The 17,145-nt window shown below is 37.3% G+C and overlaps 7 protein-coding genes across 7 annotated transcripts; 4 read left to right on the top strand and 3 right to left on the bottom strand.

Annotated features, from left to right (window-relative positions):
• Nucleotides 1-126: 126 nt before the first annotated feature.
• On the top strand, nucleotides 127-1,272 carry FDP41_009246 (uncharacterized protein; the record flags this gene model as incomplete). Its single annotated transcript, XM_044713184.1, has 1 exon — nucleotides 127-1,272. One exon carries the CDS (start codon nucleotides 127-129, stop codon nucleotides 1,270-1,272), a length of 1,146 nt encoding a protein of 381 aa, XP_044557058.1.
• A 121-nt stretch (nucleotides 1,273-1,393) lies between these two features.
• Nucleotides 1,394-1,822, bottom strand: FDP41_009247 (uncharacterized protein; the record flags this gene model as incomplete). The annotated part of the gene is made up of 1 exon (XM_044713185.1): nucleotides 1,394-1,822. The coding sequence occupies one exon, from the start codon at nucleotides 1,820-1,822 to the stop codon at nucleotides 1,394-1,396; it is 429 nt and encodes a 142-aa protein (XP_044557059.1).
• Nucleotides 1,823-3,004: 1,182 nt separating this feature from the next.
• On the top strand, nucleotides 3,005-5,534 carry FDP41_009248 (uncharacterized protein; the record flags this gene model as incomplete). Its single annotated transcript, XM_044713186.1, has 4 exons — nucleotides 3,005-3,050; nucleotides 3,127-3,215; nucleotides 3,284-3,742; nucleotides 3,792-5,534. The coding sequence occupies 4 exons, from the start codon at nucleotides 3,005-3,007 to the stop codon at nucleotides 5,532-5,534; spliced, it is 2,337 nt and encodes a 778-aa protein (XP_044557060.1).
• A 989-nt stretch (nucleotides 5,535-6,523) lies between these two features.
• On the top strand, nucleotides 6,524-9,351 carry FDP41_009249 (uncharacterized protein; the record flags this gene model as incomplete). Its single annotated transcript, XM_044713187.1, has 3 exons — nucleotides 6,524-6,622; nucleotides 6,830-7,183; nucleotides 7,333-9,351. The coding sequence occupies 3 exons, from the start codon at nucleotides 6,524-6,526 to the stop codon at nucleotides 9,349-9,351; spliced, it is 2,472 nt and encodes an 823-aa protein (XP_044557061.1).
• A 92-nt stretch (nucleotides 9,352-9,443) lies between these two features.
• Nucleotides 9,444-11,681, bottom strand: FDP41_009250 (uncharacterized protein; the record flags this gene model as incomplete). Its single annotated transcript, XM_044713189.1, has 1 exon — nucleotides 9,444-11,681. The coding sequence occupies one exon, from the start codon at nucleotides 11,679-11,681 to the stop codon at nucleotides 9,444-9,446; it is 2,238 nt and encodes a 745-aa protein (XP_044557062.1).
• Nucleotides 11,682-11,855: 174 nt separating this feature from the next.
• FDP41_009251 (uncharacterized protein) lies at nucleotides 11,856-13,103 on the bottom strand (the record flags this gene model as incomplete). The annotated part of the gene is made up of 1 exon (XM_044713190.1): nucleotides 11,856-13,103. The coding sequence occupies one exon, from the start codon at nucleotides 13,101-13,103 to the stop codon at nucleotides 11,856-11,858; it is 1,248 nt and encodes a 415-aa protein (XP_044557063.1).
• A 687-nt stretch (nucleotides 13,104-13,790) lies between these two features.
• FDP41_009252 (uncharacterized protein) lies at nucleotides 13,791-17,113 on the top strand (the record flags this gene model as incomplete). The annotated part of the gene is made up of 2 exons (XM_044713191.1): nucleotides 13,791-13,920; nucleotides 14,028-17,113. The coding sequence occupies 2 exons, from the start codon at nucleotides 13,791-13,793 to the stop codon at nucleotides 17,111-17,113; spliced, it is 3,216 nt and encodes a 1,071-aa protein (XP_044557064.1).
• Between the last annotated feature and the right edge of the window lie 32 nt (nucleotides 17,114-17,145).

A 17,145-nucleotide genomic window follows, 5' to 3' on the forward strand; every position in this document is an offset into this window, starting at 1 on the left:
AAAATTACAATTCATTTCATCACGATTGATGAATAGAAATTTGTGGATCATCACGAGAGAGCCATCCATCATCCGATCAAACGCGTGTAATCCAACATTTTTTTACAAAAACTCGACCCTTAAAAAATGCACAACGACCGAAGAAATATTCTCTTTGATGATGTTGGTTTCAACGTGGACCCAACATCACCAACGCAAAGTCTTGATTTTTTTGATAGCGGATTCAGCTCTAGAAGTTCGGTCGGAGGAGCTTCATCACCCCCTCTTGGAGGAGATGCTCATCCGAGCGGAGCGATGGATTCATCAATGAATATTCATTCAACATCCAGTGGTCATAATTCCGGTGTTGGTGGATTTGGAAATTTATTTGGAGCTTTTCAGGGTGGAGGAGGTAATACGCTTTTCCAAAATCCGGCAGCCGATTTTATGTTTAATATAGGAGTCAATCAAATCTATGACACAGTTGGAGAGCGAACGAATGATATGAATAGTAGATATTGGCAATGGTTTGACGGATTGAAATGTTATTTTAATGTGACGAATAGTTATGTCAGTAGAAAATTATTGATGGTCTTGTTTCCCTTCAAAAAGTTCCAAGATCAATCAAATACATCATCAGCCAATTTCAACCCATCACAACAAGGAAACGCTTCTACTACTCAACAGGAAAGACATCTAAACGACCCAGATTTTTATATTCCGCTCATGGGCTATATAACATATGTATTGTTAGTGTGTTTTATAATGGGAGCCTACAAAGAATTTAAACCCGATCTTCTTTATAGCATTGGAATGAAAGGATTTATCACATCAGTTTTAGAAATTTCAATTGTAAAATTTGGATTTTATTTTCTTGGAGTTCCAAGCAGTTTAGGAGTTCTTGATGTAGCTGCCTATTCAGGCTACAAATATATTGGAATTATTCTGACCTTGTTGTTGACATCTCTATTTGGAACCTATGTGTATTATCCTGCATTATTTATTTTCAGTATTATGATGTCCACCTTTATGATCAAGTCATTAAGAAGAGCTGGTATTCACTCCTCTGATAATAGCATGAGATTGAGAGGAGATAGCACTGCTTCTAAGCGAAATTATTTCATATTTGTGGTGGCTCTTTTGCAAATTCCATTCTTTTTCTTCCTTACTTTTAGTTATGCCAAGCCATTGTTTGATTTTGTCACTCCATCTTCCAGCTCTCCGTTGAGCAATACTCCTCTCTCGACAACAACCGATACAGGCATGAACCCACCCATCAACACACAGAAATAAAAGGGAAATGTTGAGCATTCTCTGTCAATATTTGTATTTGAAAAAAGGCGAATTAGAAAATCGGAAAAGATGAATAAATTTTTGTTTTTATAAAGGATATCTTGTTTCTGCAAGAAATAGTTTAACGGTAAGACTTTTGGAATCTGGCTCTAGCCTTACGACCACCAAACTTCTTTGGTTCTCTTCTTCTTGGATCAGCAACGAGCAATGATCTGTCGAATTCCAACAAGGATTGCTTGAGCTCTCTCTTTGATGCTTCATCAACATACTTTTGATAGTATGAGATGAGAGCCTTGGCAATAGCTTGACGAATAGCGTATACTTGAGAGACTTTACCACCTCCTCTAGTTCTAATTCTGATGTCAACTTGCTTGAATTTGTCCTTACCCAACAAGAGAACAGGCTCAAAGAGCTTGAATCTCAAGATTTCTGGTTGGATAAGTTCGAGTGGGGTACCATTGACCTTGATGAGGCCCTTTCCCTTCTTGCATTGAGCGACAGCAATTGCAGTCTTCTTCTTTCCAAAAGTTTGAACAAGTTCTTCAGACATGGTGGAATGATTTTGGCGTATTTTTTTCAACAACTTTTTCAAAAATTCTAGTCATCCGAAAATGAAAGTTTACAATGGCCCATTAAATTTCAAGACCAGAGGAAAAGCTCGAAAGAAAAAGAAGTTGAGGAAAAGATGCTCATAAGTATGTTCGGAAGATGTTAGGAGTACCAACAAATCCTCACCTCATTGAAGCAAGTCTCCTCTTTTGGCGGGGATGAACACCACTTATGATAAAATTCTTCTTTCCAAATATTTCTGCAAGAGGCGAAGGACCTCTTCATAACGATATCGTGTTGCCGAATTCGTTCTCTTCTTTTCCACCCACACAATCTCTGAATGTAAATGCGTATGGTTGTTGGCCAACAACTTTCAACCACAGTATTCTTTTGAATTTTCCGATAAGCGCACTTGTTGTTGATGTCTATCGAATGATTGTCGGTAACTCAAGTCATTACCCACCAGAAATGTCCTCTCGTTTTTCCTTCTTGTCCAACGAACATACTTACTTGACCGTAAAAAATTTGCAAAAAACTCGTGAGTGAGGAGAACACTCTCTCTCGTGAAGAGTTGAACTACAACGACGTCGTTGCGACTACGAAGGTAGTAGTACATTTGTGCTGCTTCGAATCGTAGGTTAGGTGCATTATCATCACCACACCACATCATCACTACCATCATCCAACAACAAGAACAACTTTTGCTGCGGATTTTTTAAATTATTTCTTCTCCTTGCTTTGATATTCAGTTTTTATATTTAACTACTAGTTATCATCACCATTACTATTATTTATTTTGAGTCCGTTACCCAAAATAACAACCACCACCATCATCCAACCTAATCAATACCGGAATTAATTTATTTGAAGATTGAATTATCTTCTTCTTTTCATTGTACAAAGAGAAAAAGATAATAACTTCGAGCGTATCATCGTTTTCTTCATCTTTTATTTATTATCATTCCTTCGGTAGTAGTATTCACGTGTTGCTACATTCTGACATCTTCCGTACACTTTACGCTTTCATTGCAAAAGAGAGTTGAGGAAGAATCTTCTTATTACATGATTATTATTACTGCCGAAAATATCATCTTTTTACTTAAACTTTAGCTTACTCATACTCGACATCATTGTCAAGATCATTATTTGACTCTAACCACCGTGATTTACACCTCTGAATAGAATGGGAAACAGCAACGCTAGAAAGATATTCGAGCAATTGGACAAAGGTAAGCAAAATAGTGACTTGTCAACACTCAGTTGGAACATGGTATCTAATTATGAACGTAATATGTCAAACTTCAGATAAATCTGGAAAAGTTAGTTTGAGCGAGTTGTTAAACTCAGACGAGCAGCTCGGCTCTCCGTTTTCATCACTCACCACTCTTTATCACGTAAGTGTGAAGTGAAGAAAATCTTTAAATTCTTACCATCTTTTCATCACAATGTTACTATTGAACAGTTCGATTTAGGAAAAGAGGGAAAACTTAACTATAAAGAGTTCGTAGAAATGGACAAGTTTGTTCAGCGTATAAAACATCAGGTTGAAAAAGAAACAGAAGATAAAGAGAAACATTTACATGAAGGTCACCATCATTCAGCCACATCAGATGTTGCATCGATTATTGGAAAATTATTTGGCAGAACCACAAGCAGTGAAAATTTAGAAAGCCATAATCAATCACTTGATACCTTATCTTCTTACGGCTCAGGCAATGTTTCTCCAACAAGTGCAGAAAAGCTCTCAGTGAAATTCTTTGCCTCTCCTTCCAAATCACCAACGTGCAAGAGATTGACATCAGAACATGCCCTTTCAGACATGATAAAAGATCGTGTCAATAACGTGCTGTTACCTGCCTTGCATAAAGAAATGTTTTGCAAGGAAGGGCGAAAAAATTTTTTGAACTGGCTATTTAAACTGGTATGTTTCTTTGATACTACCTCACAATTAATAACAAACCTGCCAACAGTCTGACATTGAACGTAACGGTAGAATATCAAGAAAAGAGCTGGAACTTATTCTGAAAGCAGTTCAAAAGGATGGAATAGATCTTGAATGTCTATTGTTCGACACTGATAGTGACGAGGAACACAATGGCCACCATTCTGCCACTAATCACATTCTAACACATGAAGAGGAAATTCAAAAGTTCAATAGATTGGTGGATCGAATAATGGAAGAGTATGATGTTGAGGGCCATGGATATTTGAATCAACAAGAGTTTATGAAGTTAGGCGAAATAATTTTGACAAAATATGAAGCACTTCATCTCGAGAACACTGATTCAAAGATTATTGGCGATTGGAAAATGACCCATATTCTTGGCCGAGGAAGTTATGGTGTTGTGAGGTACGCTCATCATGTTGACGACTACAATGAAAAGAGAGCCATCAAAATCATTAAAAGAGGTAATGTGAGCGATATGTCAAGACTGGATATTGAGATTCAGGCCATGCAAATGCTGAAACACAAAAACGTAGTCCAATTATATGAAGTACTCGAAGACGATGAATACGTTTATCTAGTCATTGAGCTTTGTGGAGGCGGTTCTCTCTATGAACACATTAAGGACAAGCCTTTTGATGAGAATTTGGCCAGATATTACTTCAACCAACTGATAGATGGGTTGTCCTACTGCCATGAAATGGGAGTTTGCCATCGTGATCTACGTCTTGAAAATTTATTACTTGATAATGAAGGACATTTGAAGATTACTGACTTTGGCCAAGCAAGAATTTTTAAGAAAGGTTGGGATTTGTTTTCCACTCAGCTTGTAGGCAGTTTATATCATCTTTCTCCAGAACAAATTGAAGGAAAGGTTTATGCTGGAGAAAAAATTGATATCTGGAGCGCTGGTATTATTTTATACTGTTTTGTCACATCCAAACTTCCTTTTTGCTCTTCTGACGTGAATACCATGTTTGATGATATCAAGAATGCTAGATATACATATCCTGACGATGTTGAGGTTTCTGTTGAATGTCAAGAGCTGATTTTTGGCATGCTTCAACCGAATCCAAAAGTTAGAGCAACTCTCAAGCAGATAAAAGAGCATAGATGGACAAAAGGACCTCAACAACAACCAAACTTGATGCTTGAAACCATAACATTGAATGGATTCTTTGAAAAGAATAAGCACATCGCAAACCTTCACAAAATTGTCGGAAGAATTCTTATGGATATTTTAAAGCAATTCGATTGCCATTTTAAAGTTGAAGTTAAGAAGAAAGATATAAAGCTTCCAACAAGCAGCAGTCAAGTGTTTAATGGAAATTCATCCACTGTGAGCCAAATGATTAGAATCGGATCTGATTCAGATATATCAAGCAAGAGTGACAAGAGCGACAAGAGCGAGGATGGAGAAAAAGATGAGATTTCTCACGTTCCTCATTCTGCTTCAGATATGAGAACATCGGCCAGCTGTTCCGTTTTTGAAGGAGCAAGACAAAAACCGATCCTAACCATTGATACAAATATCAAAAAGAGTACCATACACGCTTTAAGCTCCGATGCTTCTCCTCTCCTTTTACAACCATTCCTTATCTTGAGATGCATTCACGCCAAGAAAGATGTGAAATTTTTAATAACTGCTGAGGAAACAGAAAACAATTCTCTCGCCATTATTTTTGCATTGCGAGACGGAGAAACAAAAGAATTTAAGAGCAAGGTAGCAAAAATGAAACCAGAGATCATTACAAGACTCACGTCGTAGTGACAATGAGAATAAACTTTTCTTCTCACAGACACACGTAGTGGTCATTCATTACTAAGCAGACTAACCCAGCATCCTCAGCTCAGAACATCCACCAAGTAAAAATTTAGCTCCCATGCCGGGAATCGAACCCGGACCTCCTGGGTGAAAGCCAGGTATCCTAACCATTGGACTACACGGGATTTCTTACATGAATCATCAATGAATAAACTATAAAACACTTGGATTGAAGGATTATCGAGATTTAGCAAATTGCCTTTTCTTCGTTATCATTAATCAATAATCTCCTTGACCTTTCTCTTTTTTAGCTCATTCCTTGTCAAAATTAAAAAAAGCACACAATGTACCCTGAATATATGCGTCACAATCCCAAGTACAAAGAAAAAAGCAAATTCAAACAAGCGAAGGAAACATTCAAACGAAATTTATATCAAAAATGGAAATTCCTTTATAAGCTTGGTCACTTTTCACCTTAAGGATTTTTTAAACCTTTCTTTCCGAATACTTATTTTTCGTGTCTCATCATCATCCCCAATTTTTTGACTCTCTAAATTTTGTCCCTCAATAAAACCTTTCCGTCATCTCTCTTGAACCTTTCCAGTCTGAGAAAACTATCAGGGCCATCAAAAAAATTCATCTGTCAAACGCCACCTCTTGTCATTCAAAAAAAATCTCGCTCCCAATTTCGATAGCGAATCTTCTTGTCTTGGTCTCAAAAGACAAGCCTTCCTTCCTATCACCACCATTCATCCAACCATTGACTCATCTTTTTCTCATATCCAATTATTCCCTCGTTCATTGATTTTCATATTCAAATCACTCACGTTGATAATATATTTCTCTTCGATAATATTTCAAAAGCGTTATCATAGTAGTAGTGTGCGGATTGTTGCTCTACGAATTTGATTCATTGTATTAAAGTTTTCATCACTCCTTGACATAACAACAACTCTCTCGATTTTAATCATCTTTCATCACACTCTCTCGACATGAGTAAACAATTTGACAAGGAAAAGAGAAGAAAGATCTTTGAAGAAATTATAGATACGGAGGAGAAGTATTTGTATTCTCTCGAATTACTGAACAAGGTATGTGGACATGTGGGTTGACATTTGACAGTTTGAGTGTAGACACTGATTTAATACTTGTTGTTGTTATTCTTGTGATTCAATGAATCCAATGCTCATCATTTTGATGAACTTTGAACTCTGATGACACGACACGTGGTCACTCCATATGGTCACTCCTCTTGCTGCCATCTTGTTGATAATGCATTGTATCATCCGACACCATAGAATTATATTGTTCCTTTGAAAAAGAACAAATACTTGAAATTCGGTCGAGAACTCAACACCATTGTGTCCAATTTGACGGTCATTGTGAATTTCAATAATCACTTGTTGACAAAATTGAAAAATGCGAGTGAAGATGACATTGGAAAAACTTTTCAAATGATCGTTCCTTTTCTTAAAACCTATACACAATACTTTAGCAACTACGAAGCTGCACTGAATAGCATTCGAGAGGCAGACAAGAATCCTAAAAACAAAAAATTCTCAGAGTGGCTAAAAAAGACCGATGAACGTTCGAAAGAGGCCAATCAACAGACATTTAAACAATTGTTAATTCAACCTGTACAACGTATTCCAGTAAGTACTACTTGGAGTTTTTCAATGTGTGAATATGTGATCTGTTTGTTATAATATTTTGTAACATTTCACAATTCTTCCAATGATCATCCTTTGCAACATGTTGTTTTCGATCACACAATGTGTGTTAACATCATTCTATTTAATAGCGTTACAACTTGTTACTCTCAGAGGTATTAAAGAATACACCAAGAACTCATGTAGATTATGACAATTTGAAACTTGCGTCAGAAAAGATGAAGGAAGTAGCTGATCACTTGAATCGACAAATTACTGAAATTGAAAATAGAAACAAACTCATCAAATTGAAAGAAATTTTCGTTTTAAATCAGTCTGGAAAAGGAAGTGGTATTACAAACATTGTAGAACCTCACAGAAAATATGTCTTTGAAGGAGAATTGAGTATATTGAGTGACAACTCATTGAACAAGCAAAAACATTACTTTTTCCTATTCAGTGACATGCTTGTCTGTTGCAATGAAGTTCCTGAAACTATAAAAAAGAAGCTCATCGAAGACAGATTCAAACCACAACAAACTCAACCAACAAAGGAGAAAAAGCGATTGACATTATTTAGGACAGGAGAGGATTCTAATAATATTGAAAAATCAACTGGAGCATTTGATGACGATGAGAATGAAATTCCCGAACATTTCTACACCATCACTTTTACCATCAAATTCAATACTGAAAAATTAGGATTGTCACCAACACACACACCAACTTCCTCTCCCATCATGGCTTCATCTACACCAAGTACTCCTTCAGATACTGTGGTCGAAGATATATGGGTTCGCGATTTTACAAACTTTGAAAGTGAAAGATTTAACGTTCCTACTTTATTCCAATTAATTACATCCAAAGAAACTTATACGTTTGAAACCAATGATTCCAAGTCACGCGAGAAATGGGTGTCACACTTGAATACCACTCTCGAAGAACTCAAAAAGAAAAAGAAAGACATAGGAAAGGATCAAGCAAAACCAAAGGGATATCCCATTGTTTTACTCCATCTTGCAGCATTATATGTGCAAGCAATAGCTCGAAGCAAATTAACAAGAACTAAGAGGGGAGACGTTGAGAATCGATTCAAACCAAGGAAAAAGGCACAAAAACCAGTCTCCTCTCCAATGGATAATTCTCCAACTTCAGAACAACTCATTGAACCAATTCCATCTTCTTCGAATACCAATTCCACAATCGAACAAAGTTCCGAAAATTCTCCAAGAACAGTTCGACTTCAATTTGTGAAACCAATTTCAGAAGTCACACCAACAACAACAACCTCATCGTCACTCACACCACGTGACCAACAACAACAACAACCAACATTGGAACAACAATCTACCTTAGTCAAACCACAACAATCAACTGTAGAATCAACGGAAGCCGTGGCCACTACTCAAATTTCACAACCTGAAACACCACGTGACCAAAAAGCAACCACTCCACGAGAACAAGAAGCTGTTGTTGTTGTTGAAGAAAATATCAACGTTGGAGAATCGAGTAAAGCAACAACACCTCGTGAAAAGGTTGCAACTCCACGTGACAAAGTTGCCACACCGCGTGACAACCGAATTGAAACAGTTTGTACCACATCGACCACAAGTGCTTTGCCTGAAAAAGTTGAATCAACAATTATTGTTGAAAAGGATGTGAAGGAAATTTCTATGGAAATTCCAAGTACAACATCCGTGTCAACAACTCAAGAAAAAACCAATGTGGATATTGCAACTCAAGAAAGTTCTGTTCACAATGTGAGTGGCAACGATTCAACTCCAGTCAAGAGTGACAACAACAAGGATAAAACAACACCTGAAAAGAATTCATCATCACTTACATCACCAAGATATCAATCTCCTAGACAGTCACCTAGACTCTACATTGAAGATGAAGCAGCAACTGAAGATGAAGAAGTCTATTACGACGAAGAAGGAAATGTTTTACCACCATGGAAGGTTGAACTCATGAAGAAATTCAAGAAATATGGACGATTTAATAATGTTCTTAATCAATCACAACAAGAAAAGCAGAGAGTTGAGAAGAAAATTGATATTCCAACGAAGGGCATGCAATTGAGCGCCATTCGTTCCATGTTTGAACAAAAGGATAAACAAGCCCAAGAAGAAATGAATACTCTTCGAAGATCGACCGTTTCGAAATATTAATGTTAAAATTTATAAAATATTGTTCTATACTTTACTTTTTAACCAATCATGTACGTACATATTCGAAAATATATAAATAAAACCTTGACAAGTTAATTTCCAAAATGTTCAATATCCAGTAAAAACACTGCTGCAAGTATCAATGTTCTTTCATATGGCGTTGTTTCAGATATAAAGTGAACCTTGTGATAATCTGAAAAGTATCCCTTCTTCTCATAGTCTGGATTGCATTTTCGAGTAAGTGTTGCCACAACCTCTTCATTCAAGTTAAAAACAACGAAAAAGTCCAACACAGTTTGAGGTCTGTGTGGTTCAGTGGTCGTGGTTGGAAATGCGCTCTGATTGTTTCTTATTGTTTGAGAGGACAATGGAGTGATGGTTGAGGATGTTGTTGTTGACAAGGGAGTGATCGTACTACCTTGATGATGGGATAAACCACTCGTTGTAGAGGGAGGTGTTTTGATGGATACCCGTTTGACTCCATTTGTTCTTACATGTTGTTTCTTCTTTTGCTTGTACAAGGTAAACAAGGTGGAATACTTTGGTTTTTCATTCTCCGTTTTGCCTTCTACCGTTTGAATCAGGTAGTGTGTTTTTAACAATGTCTTTTTTAACACTCGTCCCAATAAACGACCTGACTTGGGTTCAATGATTTCCATTTCAGTGGTAAATAAATGATAGGGATGAATGAGATCAATCACTCGATACGATGTTTGAATACTCGGTTTCAATCCACGAAGTTGATCCAAAAATGTAAATCGATCTTCACGAATCAATGGACTTGGATCCATCATTTCTGATTCTGCTCGATCCATTTCATTTTGTGTGTAATACATGGAGACTTTAAATTGTCGTTTGTGTCCATACAATTCCATCTCTTCAGCAGTACTCTTTTCATAGGCTTCACATTTGAGTCCATTGTTTAATTTCACAACATATTCATTTCCAGTGTCAATTTTGGATGAAGAAATTTTCTTTTTTGGATGATCCAATACACCACCGGATGATATTGCTTGAGAATGAATACTGGTCGTAGTTGTCGTAGTTGTTGTCATCAAATTTGAAGTATCCAGTGTTGAAACTCCTCCCTTTTGTTTCATCTTTTTCGATTTGTTTTTTCTGTAAATTCTAATTTTTGAAACATTATTTAACATGGCATAGAAAATGTCTCTCCTCTCTCTCAAGATGGAATCCAATAGAATGATATTCTCTCGAGTGGTTCCTCTCTTCTTTTTTGAAGTAATATTCTCAATGAGACCACTCTCAATACTTGGTCCACCTGTAACTCCTGAAATGACACTCAACACGGTGGAAGGAGGAGAACTCACACTCGAGTCGACAGAAGAGACTTCTAAATCTTGAGAAGGACCAACTAAAGTTCCACCAAAAGTAGATGATGGAGGTCCATGGATCACTCGAACTTGTTGTTGAGAGGATGGAGGAGGAGGAGGTGGAATTTGAATATTAAGGGCTGCTTTGTTTAATGTCTTGGCAGTATTACCCTTCATCGTCGTTGTTGTTGTTGTTGCAGTTGAAGGGAGTGGTGGTTGTGATCGAGAGGTGGTGTTCATGACTGGAAGTTCCTTGTTCTTTTGTTGGGAAGTCATTTCTGGTGGTGGCTGAGGTGATGGTTGTTGTTGTTCAATTATTGTGTTTTCCAAAGAAGAAGGAGTGAGATGAGGAAGTTGATGAGGAAGAACTGGAAGGTTCCTGGCACACATTCCAGTGCTTGCATTTGCAAAAGGGAGATTAGGGGAGGGTCCATTCAACAATGGTTTGAAACCTTGAGTAATTATAGGAATTTGCTGTTGCTGATGAGGTATTTGCTGAAGAAGAAGAAGAGGAGGAATTGATGGTGAAGGTGGTTGTTGTTGTTCGAGTGTTCGAGGATCCTCGTGAAGAGCATGCTTTTTGGGAGACATGGATATGCTCGTAGTAGTGCTGGTGATCCTTGTGGGTTTCAAAGGTGGACACGAGGAGGAGGAGGAGGAGGGAAGAGTGGCCAATGAGTGAAGAGAATCTTCTTCCTCTCCACTGCCACTGCCACTGCCACCACCAATAACAACAACAGCTTCATTTGGGATCGATGGATAGTTGTTGTTATGTGAAGGAGTCTGTGCGACCAATTCACCAGCACTAGCACCACCACCACCACCACCACCACTGGTGTGCGAAGATCGAGTTCCAACAACAACTTGCCCACCATCACCACCACCGCATTCATCTTCGACCACATCACTCAATGTGCTAATGGAAGCACATGAAGTGGCACATGTTCCGAGACTCGTCACAGAGGGAGTAAGAGCGAGTAAACGAAGAGGGGATTGCATTCCAATTTGTTTGGTTCTTCCTTTTCTTCTTCGATCATGGCTAGTGCTTGAATAATGATTGGGTTCAATGTGAATCTTGCTCTCTTTGTTGCAGCATTGAATAAATTTAATTTATAAAAATGGGTAATTACTGAACTTGGAAAATCTATGTGAATTCATAGATCAGGCTTGTGTTTAAAATAATCCAAAACGAGTAAGTTTTTTGGCCTTTTTAACGCTCTCAACACCTGTGTCGATATGGGCATTTGCAGCCTGTACATTTTCTATCATAGTATCCAATGACTCTTGTTGTTGAACGGCTAGTGAGTGAAAATCTTGGTACATGCCATGCAATTCCGTAAAATCTGTTTCCAATCGTTTTAAATCTTCATGAGTTTCCTTTGCAATCGCATGTTCTACATCAATAGTTGCCTTATCCCATTGGGAGAGAACAAACTGATCTTTTTGTTGTTGTATTTGTACTTGTTGTTGAGAGCCATCTCCAACCTCTATTTCACCAGAATTATTGTACATGTTATCCTTGCCCGAAGAGGGTTTCTTCTTGTCATAAATATCTTTGGTGCTTTCATTAGTTATCTTTTTGTGTGATGGATTGTTTAGTATTTTGGTGAATTTGGGTTTTTCTTCAGAGTACTGTCTCATAATTTTCTCAATAATAGAGTTTTTTGATGCAGTCTTGAAAAAATCGTCAAGCATCTTTTGCAGAGCTTTCAGTCGTTTTGTTTGTTCAATAATGTCATTGGCAATACGTTGTTGTGAGCTTGGTTTTTTTCCATAATTATCCAATAATCGTTGTGTGAGAGCAGTTTTTTTGATAAATTCTTCAATTGCAATAACTGCTTGTTCATAGGTCTCTACTGAAGTCAACTCTTCTTTCTCTTCATCATCTTCGTCTATTGTGGGAGAATCCGAAGCTCCCAAATCAACAAAATCATGGTCCGATTTTAAAGCGTTTTCATTCACAGTCATACCATTAATAGTCAAGGTTTTCTTTGTTTTTGCAGGTTTGAAACCGATTGGTCTCAACCCTGCTTTTGTAGTCTTCTTCTGTGTCAGTGAGCTCAGTACGTCATCAAATTCTGCTTGTGTCATTCCCTTCTCTTTTTTTGAAATGACTGTTACCATAGGAAGCAAGTAACTCTCTATTTTACTCCAATCCGAAAGAATTTCCGACCATTCATCACTCTCTGCAATCATTATTTTCTTGCCATGAAATGGCGATTTTTGCTCTAAAAACATTTCCGTTTTTACAGCAAGAATTCGATAGTTTTTACCACTTGGCTTTGAAAATAGACCTTTCTTTGCCGATTGTAAAACCAAAAAATCATTTTCATAACGAATGGTTTTGCCGAGTGCAGTTTCAGCTTCAACCGTTGTGAAGGTTCCGCTTCCTGGAAGTTGTGGAGGACAATAAATAACCATTATTCAAGTGTTGATGATGTTACTGTTGATGTGTTGTTGTTGTTGCGGTTACAATGTTTAATAATACTATGATGATGTTGTTGGTGATGAAAATAGATTCAAAATATCTTCTGGGAATGTTGTTGTGCTGTAATTTGAATTTCAAAATTGTTTGGTGTGTGGGGCTGTACAAAAACTCTCTCGGAATGTGTTGCTAAAGAGGAAAATCTTCTTGTTGTGTTTTTTTTCTTCTTGTTGTTGTTGTAAACAATATTTCATATTTGACAAATGAATGGATTCACCCATTAAATAATTGCCTGAGCCGAATGCAGAGCCTTGATGATATGATGTGGAAATTGAATGATGATGTTCTTTGTTCCTTTTTTTAAATGTTACAAGGTTGTTTGGCTTCAAAATTACAGGATCTTGTTCCTCCTCCTCCTCGACACCTTACAAGAAGCAGCGACGTCGGCGTGGAACGACTCTAATTGAGCTTCCAATTTCTGTAGATGGACTCCAGAACATTAAAGAAAAAGCCTAAAAAAAATCATCATCTTTGCACAAGGTGTAATCTTGAGTGGTTTTCCAATTGAAACTTGTTTCCATTCTTTTGAAAGAGTCATTTCGGGAAGACGTGCGACGATGGCGCGAAAAGGAATTTCAAATTTTTGAACGTTACATAAATTGTTGTTTATGACTGACAAAAAAATGAATTTCAAAACGTGGCTCAAGCCTTCGTCGGTGGTGAGTAAAAGCTCCATCATGACCATGGTGGAAGGCTTCACCTCCAAGTACAAGTTGAATTTATATGAGAGTTCGGTTTGTTCCTTTCTCAAATGTAAGTAAAATTTGAGCGCTATGAATTGTTACAACGTGATGATCATGTTCTTTTCCGGCCATTTGCAACGATCAACCCATACTTATATATCACATCAAACGCACTAGTCATACACAAGGAAGATGAAGACAACAATGAGAATTTTGAGCAATGGCTCAAAGACAAGTATGGCGATGTCATGCTCGTGAACTTTACAAGACAATACTTTTCGAATCCGAATGATATTACTGGAGCCACAGAGAGTGCAAACATTACCGAGATTGCTACTCTCTCCTCCATCTCACATTTCGAAAGAATTACCTATCTTTTCGAAATGTGTAAAACCATGTATAACTTTATTACCAAGACGACAAAACAAGGAGTGATTGTGGTCGTGGCTAACGCTCAATATACTTGTTTTGCCTTGCTTTTAATCTCTTCTTTCCTAACTTATATTGAAGACAATGAATTTAGATCCAAGAGAATGTACAGAACCACACTAGAGGCCTATTACGAATTGAAGAAATTTGTGACAGAGAAACCGATTTCCAAAGTCATTGGATCTTTCTTTACGAAACAACAATTGGACACTTTGACTATCTATGAGCCAAGTGTTGTTCGTTATTGTAAATTCTTTAATTATTTAACCAAAGTTTCACTTCCTGAGGTAGAAATGATGTCTCTCGAAAGTATTTCTCTTTCCACACTTGATGTTTTCAAAAAGGATGCCAACAGAAAATTGACACGACCAGCTCAAGAAGAGCTTCTTTCCTTCTCAGATCCATTTAACCCTTCCAATATTTATTTTGTGATCAAACAAAACAACCAAATTATTTATTCCACTTATGGCATGCAAGCCGAGTACATTTCCAATCCTTCCAAGAAGCAATTAGAAGGACCTCACTATCAATTCACCATTCAGAAGAACGCTTGCAAACTCATTGGCGATTTCATCTTGTTTGGTTATCAAATGGATGAACTAGGTGCAATTCAACAACTCTTCAGATATACTTACAATACTCTCTTTTTATGCACACAAGATAATGGTAACATTTTGACACTCGAGAAGAATAGACTCGACTGGGCTCATTCCAACAATGAAATTGTAGATTCTTTGAAACTTCAACTTCGTTTTTCATATTACAAATCTGATGAAGAAAAGGTGAATAGTTACAAGATGGAATTAGATTCTACTGTGAAGAGTTGTCCCTATTATTTGAAAGGAAATAAGGTAGCCATTCGACTTGCACATGTGACCAATCAAACACATCGAAGAAATATGAAGAGTCTTTTGAACGAACTCGAAGTTTTCTCACTCAATAAGGAAACACTCTTAAAGAAGGTTGACACAAAGTCTCCACACAAGAGAAGTTTCTACGAGGTGGATATGGACAACAACTTGTCAAACATTTTTGATGACTTGTGCATTAGTACCAATAATACAAGCTCTCATCATAACAACTTGTTTATTAACACCACCAAATTAACACCACTGCGACCCTCCTCTCGAATTGCAACACCTGATACAAGTGCTAAAAAGAAGATGCTTCTTTCACCCGTCACTCGCCGTGGAAGTGGCAAGAAAGGAACAACACCCTCTTCAAAACGATTGCTCTCTCCACTGGTCAAAGAACAACAATTACTTCATTTCACACCTCCTTCACAGCAACCAGCAAATAACAGCAATAAGGAGAATGAAAATAATGGAAATCTCTTGTTAGATTTTAGTGATCCTGTCTTTGATGAATTATTGATGAAATCGAACAATGTTCCTCCACCACCTCCTCTTCCATTCACAAAGCCATCAGCATCAAATATTCCTCCACCACCACCAATGATGGGAAATATTCCTCCACCTCCACCAGTGTTGAAGTCTATCGACATGAATATTCCACCTCCACCACCTGGAATGTTTATTCCACAAAAGAAGAATTCCACTTCCACTTTTATTCAAAAGGAAGAAGATAATAATATCAAAAAGTTGCATTGGCAACCAATTAAGGTTATTAATGCCAACTCTGTTTGGTCAAACACAAGTATCGATGAGATTAAGCTTGATTTGAGTGATTTCCAAAAGATGTTTGCAAAAGAAGATGCCACAACCACTTCAACAAAGTTAGCACCAAAAACTCCTTCTGCCGCCCAGAATGTGACATCTTCTGTGTTGGATATGGGAACTAACAGAAATGTTGAAATTATTTTGAACAGTCTCAAGACATTGACCAATCAACAAATTATGGAATTGATCAATATTTTGGATACGAGCGTTCTCACAGCTCAACACGTTGAAAACTTGAAGCGTCTATGCACGGTTGCGTTCAGTTTGGCGAGCAAGAAGAAGGAACTCGAATCAAAAAGTGAATTGTTGAGAACCGAACAATTTTTACTTGATTTGTTAAATGTCAAGAATGTTGAAGCTAAACTGAATGTCATTGGCTACATGCACAATTTAGATTCATTTGTGGACTCTCTCACAACAAAGATTAAGAGAAAACAAGAAGCTATTAGAGTTGTTCGTACCTCTACTTCCTTTGCTAAAGTTCTCAAATATGTTCTCACCGTTGGAAACTACATGAACAGAGGAAAGAAGCAATTAGAAGCCAATGGTTTCCATATTTCTATTCTTCCAAAATTAGTTGACACCAAATCTACTGCTGCTAAGGATGTCACACTCATGCATTATTTGGTTGGCCTTTTAGAAAAGGACGACTTGGATGTTTATAGTTTTGAGAAGGAGTTGGAAAATTGTGGAGCATGTACTTTTGGTGTGTCAATAACTATCGAAGCAATTGATACTTTATTTAGAGAGTACAAACAAATTCATAACCAAATCAATTATCTTCACGAAGCATGTACCTCTGATGAAAGAGAATTATATCGAACTCGATTGCACACATTCCACGCAAATTGTTCTCCACTTTTGGCCACAGTGTCTCAAATGTATGAAAGTTTAAAGCATAAGTATTTGGAATGTTGTGAATATTTCCACTTTACTCCAAGCAACAAAGTTGTAAAGACTGAAGAAGATGAATTCTTTTCATACATTAAGGAGTTTACGACTCATTACAAGAAAGCCAAGAAGGACATCGAACAAAAAAAGATGATGGAAACGAAAGCAGCTCTCCAACAAACAAATTCCTTAGCTCAAACCATCAAGAAGAGAAAGATGGGTGGTGAATCAACAACAATGAACAATGAGCAAGAAGTTGTGTAAACTTTTTGACCATTCCACGAATAGGTTTAAAT

The sequence above is a fragment of the Naegleria fowleri genome, assembly GCF_008403515.1.
Source record: "Naegleria fowleri strain ATCC 30894 chromosome Unknown tig68, whole genome shotgun sequence".
Taxonomy (NCBI): domain Eukaryota; phylum Heterolobosea; class Eutetramitea; order Acrasida; family Naegleriidae; genus Naegleria; species Naegleria fowleri.